At 42.6% G+C, this 13,821-nt stretch overlaps 1 protein-coding gene across 1 annotated transcript in view; it reads right to left on the bottom strand.

The window, feature by feature from the left end:
* The window catches only part of RORB (RAR related orphan receptor B), a 365,246-nt gene that overhangs the window by 113,199 nt on the left and 238,226 nt on the right, over nt 1–13,821 (bottom strand). Inside the window, exons 3-4 of the mRNA XM_085633060.1 lie at nt 8,689–8,830; nt 5,916–6,317 (exon numbers count right to left, since the gene is read on the bottom strand). Coding sequence (XP_085489186.1) covers nt 5,916–6,317; nt 8,689–8,830 — 544 coding nt within the window. The remainder of the gene's footprint in view (nt 1–5,915; nt 6,318–8,688; nt 8,831–13,821) is intronic.

Here is a 13,821-nt window from a genome sequence, read left to right as displayed (position 1 = left end):
TGCAATTGCGAATGTGAAACAAATGTGCTTAGTTTTTCAGCTCTGGTATTTGTTTAAATATCTTAATAACAGAGATAACTGTGTTACCAAAGCAGATATCTTGACCTGTGAATCCTCGGGCGTGTAACACTGTTGCCATTCATCAAAGCAGTTGTTTTTTCCTGTTGCTCAAACTCGAAGAAAGCAATGCTGGCCGGGTAGGGTTTTATTCCACAAATGCTGTTATGGACCTTTTAGGCTTATACCTGTTTTTCCACAGACAGGAGGTTGTCCTAAGGCAACACTGGTGACCCCAGACCCTAAACCACAATATCATTATGATAGAAGCCACATGCAATTTGGAACAATATTTAAGGGTGGCATTAAAATTGTTTTTAATTTATCAGGTGTAAGATTGCGGTTTAGTATCTATGAAAGTAATGCTGAATGGGAAAGCAACAACACGGCATGGCAGAATTGAAAGGTGTCTCTGTTGTTGAATATGCCCACGCTGCTAGCTGGGTAAAGCAAACAGAATATTAATTGGACATATGCTAATTAAAACATAAGAAGTATTGTTAAGAGCTCTGCATTATTACGCCACCCACTCCTGATAATAGCAAGTTTCAATCATGCTGAAAGAAAAAAGGTAAAATATCTTGTGTGCTCCCTCCTGGTGAGTCAGGAGTTCCACATGGCCTCCAAGAACTTTTTGTGACTTTTAACACTGAATTTTTTTTAACCAAGTGAACCATCTGCTCATCCAGGTATCTGTTGTGACAGATGCATTACAAATGGCAGTGTCTGTAACAAAAAACTCCTTGACAATATCTCAGTTTATCTTTCCGATATGGCATGCAAGAAAATACGTTTTCCTTATCTCTTCTATATATTTGCGTTTTCACCAACTGCATTCACATTTATTAATGCAGAACGCTTAGAGGCATGCTTGCTGAAAGTGATCGTTTCCGTTCCCAGGTAATACTTACATATTCGCATTTCAAGGGAAGTGAGGGAGAGAAGCAGCCATCGAAAATGTTTTAGTACCAGCCTTACATTTCCCTGTGAGAGCAAGAGTGGCAAACACAATCGACCCTGTCACGGGGGTTTGATGATATGCTAGTTGTCCCTAAAGAACGTTTTCGGAAAAATTGCAATTTTATAGCATGACTTACCAAATACTTTGAATATAAACTTGTAGGGTTTAGATGAGACCATGAAGAGAAACTCGTGACACTGACCAGTACTTCAGGCTGGGCAACGAATATAGGAGGATGCTTCTCCGCTGCTGAAAATCAAGTTTGAGTCTGCTAGAAAAGGGTGAGCTGTCTCCTCGAAAGTGGATGGATCGGATGTGTTTGCAAACCGATCTGTGTCCCTCCTGTCTGCAGGGGCTTGTTCCTGTCTCCTGTAATATCAGGCCAGCCCAGCCCAGCTAAAGGTAACCATTCTGCACTCTTACTAACATTACGGGTGTGACACCGGATAAGTCTGTAGGCACACATCCTGTTCACAAACCTTTGACTGTGTGTATATATGTCTTGCTGTTGTCTTAGATATATTTAATCTTTAATGTCTGGCCTGATTCTCAAACCACTGATGAGGTGTGATTTAGATATGGATTTCAGGGAGAAGACGGCACACCCAAGGTAGGCGTAGGACAAAGCTACTCATGGAAAAAGATTTATCATTTTCAGCTGTTCACTCGCTTAACTCCCAAGAACTTGGCAAACTATTTGGAGAACGTGGACTGAGTTTCAATTATGATACAAATAAGGATTTTTTAGTGGAATATGTAGTGCGTTACTGATCAGAATAGGATTGAATTGCAGACGTAAACATGACTTCATTCTGAACATGCAGAAAAATTGAGTAAACATGACTTCACGTTCTGAACATGCACAACCAAGTGCTAGATGACAATTACTACACTACAATGATTATATCCTTTCATCATGCAAATGTAGGGCAGCACTTTTTAGCTCAGCTGTGTACAATAAATAACGTAGTGCGCTATAGTGATTCATTATCAGTCCTGGATCTCACTTCTACTCCGTCAATGAAACCAAATCAACTTAAATCAAGGTTACATCCCCAGGGTGTATTGTAATTGCATTTATATAGTGCTTATTAACCCTGACGAGGCGTTGAAGCTTTTTTTCGGCAAATAGCATGCTACTTCGCAACCTATAACGGATTACTGGTGAAATTAGCGTAGTGAAATATGAAAGTAATTTGAGTGGTGGATATGTTAGTCTGTTATTTGGATTGAGAAGGATAGTGTAGGGATAGAAGAGGGAAAAGGTTTTCATTAATCTGGCACTGATGAGGTGTTGAAGCGCTATTAGGCGAGAAGCACACTACTCTGGAACCAAAAAAGGATTAGTGGTGAATTAGTCTAGGGAAATGTGAAATTAATTTGAGTGGTGGACATGTTAGTCTGTTATTTGGATTGAAAAGGGTAGTGGAGGCATGGAAGAGGGAAGGGTTTGCATTTATATAGTGCCCGCCACTCCAGACGAGGCACTAAACCGTTGCCCGGGAGGGCAGCCCGCCAATCCGGAACCCAAACAGGATGAGTGGAGAATTAGTATAGGGAACTACGAAATCAATTTGAGCGGTGGACATGCTAGTCTGCTACATGGATTGAAAAGGAACAGTGGAGAGATAGAAGAGGAAAGGGTCTTCCTGAAGTACTTCTAAAGTACTCTAAATATATTCTTTTTTGTACACTATCCACTGTTGCAACCTTCAGCACGCTTTAAAGAGCAATTCTACAATAAATTCTGTCTTACGCAAAGAAAACACTGCATGCCTGGCCACATGGCATAACCACGTCGGAAAGCAAGCAAATCAGTGCTCAGAAGTTATGGCCTATCATTTCTAGGCATTGTTTGTGGACCACACAATGAAATGTTTCATTTCAATGTGAATGTCTTCACCTACAAGAAGAGTTTTGTAAATAATACATGTGCATCAAGTTCTATAGACTCTGCCCACTTACACCTTTTGGTGTTTTTCATTTTCAACAATGCATACACTATTACTATGTGATGGTCATATTTACTTATATTGGCCTTTTAAAATACTGGCCATGTTACAATGAAATGCCTGTACCGAACTAGCCTTGCAGCTCTAACCTCCACTATTAACATTGACTGTTGATGCATTGTGTGCCATTAGAACTGCCAAATCTTTAGCCCAAAACCTGTGAGAAAGAAATAGAGCTGAAAACAGACAGTATGGTCTTCATTAGGAGTACCTTAGTAATCACAATTTGGACATATGGGGAATTTCCAATCAAATCGCGATTCCGAACTGTGCAAAACCGTAACCTTAGGGTTTGCATCATTTCTAGACTATCGCTCCTTCCAGGTCTGGGAGAACGACACCCGCTCCCCTGCTACCCCCCTCCAATGTGGAGTGCCCCAGGGCTCCTCATTAAGCCCGACATTATTTAATGTCTACATGTCCCCATTGGAGGAGGTGGTTATCCCATTCGGATTGAAAATCATCAGCTACGCCGATGACACTCAGTTAGTGGTGTCTCTATCTCATCCCAACCACGAACCATCTAACCTCCATAGCTGCCTTTCCGAAATTCAGGGATGGATGAATAGTTCGTCGCTGAAACTCAACGGATCCAAGACAGATATCCTACTCCTGGGTCAAAAGGGGCTCTCCCTTCCCCCTAACATCTGGCCCTCTTGTCTGGGTGAACCCCCGGTCCCCAAGACCGAGATCAAGAGCCTGGGAATCTGGCTAGAAAAAGACCTGTCCTTCAAGACCCAAGCCAAAAAAAAATCGCTGGGACTTGCTTCGGGCTCCTTAAATCTATCAGGAAAATTCTGCCCCTGCTCCCTCTCGTCTCCCAGAAATTGCTCATCCAAGGCCTCATCCTTTCGAGGCTGGACTATAGCAACGCCATCTATCTGGGTGCCCCCGAAGCAACCTTCAACAAACTGCAAAGGATACAGAACGCCGCAGCCCGGCTTCTTACTAACACTCCGGCTAGATCCTCGGCCAAACCAGCTCTGAAGCACCTTCACTGGCTCCCAGTGAGAGAGCGAGTCAAATTTAAGGCTCTCTGTCTGTCCCATAAACTCCTGCTGGACAAAGGCCCCCCCATTCTCAAAAAATTCATCAGGTCCCACAAAGCCACAAGATCCCTTCGCTCTGACCATGAACACCTTATCACTATTCTCAGAGTGAAGAAGGCACGCACTGGCGGACGGCGTTTTTCTGTGAACGCAGCCCGATTGTGGAACGCCCTCCCCCGCAATCTTAGGATGGAACCAGACTACCTCCGGTTCAGAAAACTTCTGAAAACACACCTATTCCCCTGATCCCCGTTTTTTTTTTCTCTTCTCTCCCTCACACTTCACCCTCTCGACTGTCCTGGTCTTAGCGCTGGGACACTTACGGGTTACTATGCGCTCTACAAAACCCTATTATTATTATTATTATTAACTAAGCCATATTTCCTCAGGTAAAACCTGGAGAAATACGTATGTGAAAAAATACCAAGGGGTGTACAAAACGTGAAAATCAGTGCAGAAACACCAATTTCCAAGCTAATTCTCCATTCCTAAGGGTACATCTTTGTACTCATGTGGTAGGTAATATTGTGCTAAAAATATACAACACACTGTGGTATCTAGATTTCTGGGTGTTTTAGTACTGCGTCAAGAATTTTGCTTATAGTAAAATCGTATGTATTCCAGTGGCAAAATTCATTGCTTTCGATTCTGGTAACCTGGGTTCTTATCTCATTTGCAGCACTGGGCCAAACAAATTGTGTGATTCTGGGCTAATCACTTCCTCTCCCTATGATTGACCTAGTAAATATAAAACTTTGTAAATATTAGTCATGCAATGTATAAAATACAATTGCACACTGTGCAGTTCACTGTTGTACCACATAGCTTTTTGTTGCCACACTCTATTACATTCTGGTTCTGTGATCTAGGCCCTTATGTATCAACACACTTCTCCATAGACACTGAATAGTAAAACTTTGATGTATCAGGTCCAAGGCTTTAAGTAAGCCAGGTCTTGCTGGTGCTCAGCACTGCCAGTTCTTAAAAGCAGGTGCAGAAACGGGTCCCTATCGGGCTCTCTATTTTTACCCTCGGGGTGGGAGAAAAAAAAAACGTAACTCTGCAAAAGCAGCACCGGTCACTGCTTTTGATGTAACTTCTATGAGACTCGTTTTTCAGTTTTATATAGTGCAAACTTGGAGGGCTTTACATGAGCACCAGTTACATAACACAAGGACATATTCATGTTTTGAATCACCGGATGTTGAGTTGACGTCAGGGTTGAACCTGCTTCCTGAGCTCGAAAGTCGGCAGCTGTAGCCTCAAAAATTGCACCAATTTCACTATTATACACAATGAAAACATAGTTGGCTCTTATTTATCTCATGCAATTTACAACCATTGACAGAGCCAATAGTCCTGGCCTCTTGTAGGTGTGATGTCACTTGTATTATATATCTGGAGGAAATGACAGAAGAAGCACAACACCCGTCGGGCGGCACACTATGCTAAGTACAGATTTTTAGCATAAGAGTTTTAAGCCACACCCATAATTACAATGTCCACCCCCCTACGAGAAACCCCCCAGTTTTTTCATCACACTCAAAACCCTGATCAGGTCCATAATATAAATTGAACCCTGCACCCGTTACTGTTCAGAGTACAGCACCTAATATTCAAGGTACTCCAAATACAATAAGGTTTTCTTAGGAGAGTGCTCTTCCACTCCTTGGGGCCAGGATCATTCTCCAGCACACCCCAGCCCACTTAAAAAAAAACACCCTCAAGCTTAAATGAGTGGGTAGGATTGACTTACAAATACTATGCTTCCCATTATAGGTCATCTAACTTAAGTGGACTGCACAGTCTAGAGGGTACAGTATGTGTCACACTTACCTATTTCCGTCATGCTTATTCCAGCTGCTAATTGTCCATTATTGAAGGAACTATAGGTAAATAAGTTCGGTACAGACGTAAGGTCATAGATTGGTTCCTGTTTTATCTGTTTGAGCCCAGTCAAGTCCATTCCAGACTGATCTGGTGAAGGCTGCGAGGAATCCACACTGTAGTAGCCCTCAGACTTGGGCAGGTCAATGACATGCCCATTGGAGTAGGTGGCCCCCGTTTCGCTATTGAGGTTGCTCAAGCCGTTGGTGATGCTGCTGCTGTACACCCTGGCAAGCGCCTCGGCTTCACCCGTCTGCTGTTGCCGCTGCTCCTGCAACCGTTGCTGGTGCTTCTGCACTTCTGCATAGAGGCTGTCTCTTTGCTTTTTGGACATCCTTCCAAACTTTACAGCTGAAGGGGGAAATAATGTTTAATTAATAAAGTGATAATCTACATTGATAGTTTTTAGAAAATGCACTTAACATGGTTATGAATTAGATTATAGAAAACTTTAGTTCTGAGAGCTCTGTACACATTTCTAAACATGGAAAACGAATAATATTAAGCAGTTTTAGATATTTTTCTTTATAAGTGGTGAAGCACCTGCGATGACTATGCGCTATATGTTAAGTCGAGGTATCTCACATCATTTCAGAAAATTACACAACAACGTGCTCAAAATAAGGAGTGACCAGGCCCCCCCACCTTCCAGCAGCATATTATGGATATTTAAAACTATGATCAGGCTGTCATTGTCACTACTTTTTAAAAGTACACCATGAGCTAACAACTATCAATAAATAAATAAAAAATGCTCTTGTTATGAGTAATGAAAACCTGACAAAGATCACCATTTAAAATCAATGTTTGAGGCCACTTGCCAATGTCCGTCACCATGTTGAACATGTACAAAAGCAATGTGGGGTCGGAAATGGGCCCACTTGGACCATTGGTGACCACAAAAAAGCAATTTCTAATGTACATGTACCGGATTGCGATTCAGTAACTTGCTATCCAATAACAATTGGTTTAGCGAATCAGGATTTGGAAGAGGCGTGCTTATGGCGTTTCTTCCAAATACAGAATCGCAGTGGTATGCATGAATGTTTTGTGACTGAATTACAGTCACAAAAAATTTATATTTTATTGACACCTCAAAGGAGGTGGTCAAAGGTCCCTTTGTGAATGTTGACAAATATATTTTTGAAGATCAGGCAGTGGTCTCACGGAGCACTGCCTCCTTTCAAAAAATTAAACTTAAACATTTCATTTTTGGGGGGAAGACATCCTGTTGTCCTTTTAGAAAAACAAGCTCCATAAAAAAAATTACAAAAAGATTGATTTATGAAAAAGCAATCACAGACATGGTGGTCTGTTGACCCCAGCAGGCCACCATCCCTGTGATGACTGCAATTCCTAATGGGTCGCAAACTGCAACCTACCTCGTTAATATTCATTAGAAAGGTTGATTTGCGATTCATTAGGAATCGTTATTTAAGAGGTGTACGCTTTGGTACATTATGAATTGCGGTTTCCAAATTGTGATTCAGTAAGAATCACACATGGAATATCGCAATTGCTACATTTTGTACATATGGCCCCATGTTCTTATCACCGATGTGCACTTTGCATATAGCAACGCCCTAGTGCACCATAATATTTTTTTTTTAAAAGGACTGCTAAAGGTATAACAAATACTTTGTCCTGGGGTGCAGGATAAGCTTTTTCTGAATGTTGCCAGCCTGACTATACCTCGAACTGCATCCTTAACACTCTGGCCATTATGGGATGCGGCTGTTGAAGAACTGGGGGTCCTTTTTGGTTGAAAAGGAGGAATGGCCAGATGTAGCAAAAGACTGTGCGGAAAAAAAGACTGCAAACTGCATAGTTTTGCGATGCAACCTTTGTGTTAAGTGCCATCGCTAAATGTCCAGTTGGGGGTTTGTCACAGAACGAGCAGCCTAATTATTATAAATTAGACAGATCACTATTTGCGACCCCCTGTGATTGGCTGCAGACACCTACATGGTGCTATGAAAGGAACAGAAGGCTACCATCCCAGTGTTAATACTCCCAAATGTCAAACTGTTTTTTCAAGCAAGCCTTGTTCCTTAAAGGAACCAGTGCTGGTTTGTAAAAAAAAAAAAAGATTTTCCATTAAGGAAAAGTATGAGGGCAACGGGCAGTGGTCTCTTGGACAACTGCCTACTTGTCCAGGCTCCCAACACCATTAGAAAAGTGAAAGGTGTCCCAAGGATGCACCTTTTCTTTTGCAAATCAGTTACCACCAATTTCATTTAACTGAGCAATGGTTTGCAACAGAAATTCCGGTAGCACACCATTAATAAATACAAAACCGAACCGCAATTAGGAAGGACCGCCCCTTTCACACCCCTTTCTAATTGTTTTTCAATATGGGTCTGTAAACTCATTTTGAGCATCAGAAATGCTTTACCGACTCACAAAATGGGGTTCAAACACACCAAAAACCCATCCTGTAGTCGCACCTCCCGTGTTTGCAGGGTTTAGCGTCGTGGCTTTGTGCATCTGACCAGAAATACCGTGACTGGTTTCAGAACTTTCCAAAAGGACAGCATTAGATTAATTTTGCTGCGGGGTTGTTTAGCGATAGTTCAACTTCCAATCACGCTGCGTAGAGTTTAACACACACACACATTCTTGCTTTGAAATCAGTCATGGCGCGGTTATGTTTTTTCCTCGGCAGCAGCCGGCTCAGAGCGCGCGCCCCGGCGCCCTTGCCGAGGGCCCGTGTACACCTTACCATCTCGAGACATTCCCAAGGCAAGACACTTCTGCAGCCGGCAGTGCTGGCATCGGTTCCTGTTCGTTCTGTCAATTAAACAGTTTCTCTGCCGGGGGCAGGAGTAGGAGGCATTATTCTGTTGACTCCTCCTGAAGAATCCCTGGGGGGAGAGAGCGAGAGAGGACATATCAAAAATGAATATGGAGGACTGGTGGCATAGACACAATGCGTCATTTTTTATTCAACGATTGCTGGCACATTCTGTTTTGCAATGTCCTGTCGACGTTAGAAGACATCGCCTTATATTGCTTTGACTAGAAATGCAAATAAGATTTTTTTGCATTTTGTTTAAGATAACTAAACGAATGTGTCATCATGTCACATTTGGAATCGAATGTTTCAGTTTAATGGCATTTAACTTAAAGTGACGAATGAAGGAAGCAATCACACCCGGAACATTTCAAGTTGCTCTAAAAATATCAGCTGTCTCTAGGCGCTGGATGCAGGTTCAACTCGGAAAATTAAGGAAGATATGCATTTTTGTTTAAAATGTAGCTCTAGTTTAGGCAGAGAGTTGGAGCTCAGAAAATATTTCTGCCATTCCTTTGTCAACCGCACTTATTCAGCCTGTTATGATAATGACACTTTTAAAATACATTTGTTCCAAGGCTTATCTTCATCAGTGATGGCCTTAATACCCCCTAGACAATGGTGTGCCTGCCCTGGATTCCTTATCCTCTAAGAAACGTTCTCAGTTCTTTATCCTGTGCATTTGTGTGACTATGTGTACCTCCTTTGCTTCACCAGTTACTCTTAAGTAGAGACATATTTATGACTTTTTAAATTGGAATAGTGTCTTTTTTTTTTTTAGGATATTGTATCTAAATATTTCTTCAATTAATTTCTGATAATCCAATCTTCCCAGCCAATGTTGCATAGACAAACGAGTGCTAATGTTCAGGTTGTTTATGTTTATGTTTACGGATTTAAAGAGCACGTAGCTGCCTGTAGGCTTCCAGAGCTAGGAGAACCATGACAACTTAGTCGGACCACCAAGGGGGGGGGGGGGGGGAGGGCGGGGGGTTTTAGGGAAAAAGCAATGTTTTGAGTCTCTTCTTGAAAGCTAGTTCGTTGGTTAACATGTGCACATCTTTGGGCAGTGAGTTCCAGATTTTGAGAATCAGGTGCATGAAAGCCCTTCCACCCCATCTTGCTCTTTTTATTCTGCCCTGTTGCATGAGAAGATCTGTAGAGGATCTTAAATCCCTGCTTAGGATATAGGGGGCAACCAGTTTTTTTATTAAGGCAGGTCCTCTATCATTCATGGCTCTGTGGGCGATACAGACTGCCTTAAATATGATCCTTGCCTGAACTGGGAACCAGTGTAGTGTCTTCAGGGCTGCCTTGGCTGATTGCTTTCTCAGAATTTGGAGCAGGGTCCCTGCTGCGGCATTTTGTACTACCTGCAGCCGGTTAATGACATATTTGGGTGTGCCAAGTTACAGAGAATTCCCGTAATTCAACTGCAACATAATCAAAGCTTGGACCACAGTTCTGCGGGATTGTACAGGTAGAATAGGGAGGATTTTTCGGAGCATAGGGAGTAATCCAAAGCATTTGCCTGAAAGTTTCTTTGCTTGGGTCTCCATACTTAGATTTTCATCTAGCCAGATTCCCAGGTTTTTAATGGCCGTTTTGGGGGTTGGGGATTCTCCCAACTGAGTTGGCCAGCTGATGATGTTCCTGGGTACTGTTTGGTTTCCCAGGAACATAAGCTCCGTTTTATCCCCATTAAGTTTCAGGGAGCATTTACACATCCAATCAGCTATTCTTGACATACAAGGACCTAGGTTATTGTGTAGGGAGTGGGGGTCGTTCGTCACTGATAACACTAGTTGTGTATCGTCAGCGTACGACACAATGGACAGGCCAAATTCTTGTACTATCTCCCCCAATGTTTGCATGTACACATTGGAAAGTGTAGGGCCTAGTGCGGAGCCCTGTGGGACTCCGCATGATAGTTGGAGGGTGTCTGAGAGATGCTCCCCTTCCAACAGTTGGAAGGACCTGTCTTCCAGAAATTAGGTTAGTCACTTTATTGCCGTACCTGTGATACCTGTTTCCTTTAACCTATTGATCAATGGGCAGTGTTCTACCGTGTCAAATGCGGCGCTCAAATCCAGGAGCAGGATAGCCGCTGTACACCCCTGATCTAGGACTTTCTTCAATTCCTCAGTTACCACCAACAGAGCTGCCTCAGTGCTATGTTGGGGTGAGAATCCCATTTGTTTATTGTGAAGCCTTTGATTGTCCTCTAGATAACGGGACAGAGTCTGATTCACGCTTTTTTCGGAAATGTTGCCTAGCAGTGGTAGAAGTGAATTGGGACGGTAATTTCCAGGTTCCGCTGGATCCAACTGTGGTTTCTTTAGTAATGGTCATATGATCACGGGTTTCCATGATTTTGGGATCAGGCCTTGGGACAAGGAAAGTGATACCAAGGCTGCTGTGGTTGCTTTTGCTATTGTGCCAGCCTGTAATAAGATATCTGGTGTGATTGGATCTTGGGGAGAGCCAGACTTGATCTTTTGCAGAATAAAGGTGAGGTCATCTACCTGTACCGTCTTAAAATGATCTGGTCTCCTTTCTATATCAATACTCTGGCTTTCATTCATGTTGGGGTAAGAATCAACTTTCAAGGTGTTTCTATTTTGGTGCAAATTCTCATACAGTATTTCCACCTTGTTTTCAAAAAAATGTAGCCAACCGATTGCATCTTTCTTTCGATGAAGATTGGAGATTAATTTCTTGATTGGTGGCTGTTAAGGAGTGCACTACTTTGATTAGTTATTTTGAACTATTATGCGCCCCATTAATTTTATCTTCAAAGTATTTGGTCTGAGCCTGAATCATCTCCAATTTATATTGGCTTTTGATGGCGTGATCATAGTTTTTTCCCCACAGTCTTTCCATTTTTTTACAGGATTTTTTTACCAGGATTAATTGCTCATTGAACAATGGCGCTTTGTTCCTCTCATTGAGCTTATTTTGTCTAGTTTTCTGTGGGTGCTGAGCAGCTACTTTGTTAAGTCAATCGGCCCATATCTTATCGGTTTACAGTGTCTAATGCCCTCTCTCAGGGCATTACCAGCTGTTATTAGCCTGCCATGCAGTTACAGACCTAAGCCGAAGGTGAGGGTGCATAACAGAGGAAGGGCTGTTAATGCCCACCAGCTTGTGGACGCTATGTCTAGGTCTCTTGCACCCCACATACAAACGCATACACATGCCTCCTGCCCATCTGTATGTTCGTGCTCAACTCTCCCAGTAAACCTTGAATACTGACAAACAACAGTAGGTATTGTGAGCAGTCTGGATTCATCAAGTTGAGCATTCCATACAGAAATGAGGAAGGACTTGGACCTTGAATCTTGCTCCGCCATGTAGCCAAGATTTGAAAGCGCTTCTTAAGTGTCAGGCCTACTCGCCTCATCTAGTCCCAGGGACTTAAAGGGCAATAAGGGCATCTGATTGAAGAATGAGCTGATCAGTAGACTCTACTGTGCTGTGGTTCTTCTGGCTGGAGAGAGTGGTTGAGCCTACCGCCCACTGTTATCTGTTGCTGGTCCTCTGTGAACTATCTGTAGCAGTCTGCAAAATGTAGAACTAACCACAAGGCATCCAGCATCTGAAGAAATTGGGACTGCTGTCTGTAACCCTCAGCAAGAAGGAGGGAGAAAAATAGGATTTTACTTGGAGAAAAAGGGCATCTTTAAAGAAGGGCTCAGCAGGTCAGAGGGACTGGAATTTGGCATAGACCTAAGAAAGAAGACCGGGATAGAAGTGTCTATCTTCCCTATCGATCTGCTGCTTGAGTCTCCAAGAAGAACAGTGAGAAGTTGGAGGCATCTGAATGTATCTAAATGAAAAATAACTATTTATCGTTTTGAATTTTCACTTGATAGTTGTTTTGATGCTGCGTGTCAAACCTGGAAGCCTTAGGGTGGTCTTCCCTCAAACCTTTTGCCTTTTTCCCTCCATTTTTTACTGAAATTAATTTTTTGTTGATCTAGGACTCTGTACACTTTACCACTGCTAATCTGTTCTAAAGTGCTTGTTCTCACTCTCCTAAACATGGCAAAATTGGCTTACACCTAATTGGTATATTTAATTTACTTGTAAGTCTCTTGAAGAGTGATAAATCATTTTAAATGGTACTCGTGGGCATGCAGCACTTATTGTGCCACCCATTTAAGTAGCACCTTAGAACACGTCCCAGGCCTGCCACTGCAGCATGAATGAAGTTTTGAACTGCTAATTTAACTTGGCAATATAACCCATTTGCCAAGCCTCAAACCCCCCTTTTATATCATATAGGTCATCCCTAGGGTAGGCCCTAGGTAGCCCATAGTACAGTGTGCATTGTAATTAAAAGGCTGGACTCGTACTTTTAAGTTTTATATGTCCTGGTAGTGAAAAACTCTACTGTGAGGCCTACCTATCCTATAGAATAACATTGGGTTGCCTTATTATATTTAATAAGTGCTAAATTGTGATTGGGGACATATAAGCTGTTCGTGTTTGGTATCTATAAAATTGTAATTAAAATCCTTTTCAATGGTAAAGTCAGATTTTAAATTACAATTTTGAAAATTCCATTATTCGAAAGTTGGTGTTTTCCTGCTCTTGCTATTTGGTGCCTGCAGTCTGTCCCAGATCACATGAGTGTTGTAGATGGCAGTTGGACTTTCTTTATTTCTCCCAGACAATCACACAATGGAGGGATTTATGTGCCTGAATGGGCCATCAACTGGTAGTATGGGGTGTGGAGCGGAGCACAGCCCCACTTGCAAAGGAATAGACTGTGCCCTGCCTTCACACAAAGGACTGTTGTCACTGCATTGTCCCTGCAGCGAGCTTGGAGCCAGGGCAGGGGAGTCAGGAAATTCCACACACTTCAAAGGAAAACGTCTACTTTAAAGAAGGCACCATGTATAAAACCCCCAAACCCACTCTCTAGGTCCCTTTCTGAACCTGGGGAAGGACTCTAAGAGGACAACCTGCTGCTGTGGCCTGCTATGTAATTTACAAGAATGCTTTGCTGCACCTGGAAGGACTGATTTGCTGCCTGGAGCCTGCCTTGAACCCTCA

Source organism: Triturus cristatus, chromosome 2_1, assembly GCF_964204655.1.
Source record: "Triturus cristatus chromosome 2_1, aTriCri1.1, whole genome shotgun sequence".
NCBI lineage: Eukaryota > Metazoa > Chordata > Amphibia > Caudata > Salamandridae > Triturus > Triturus cristatus.
The sequence above is the reverse complement of the archived record's forward strand: the minus strand, read 5'-3'. Positions and strand labels throughout refer to the sequence as shown.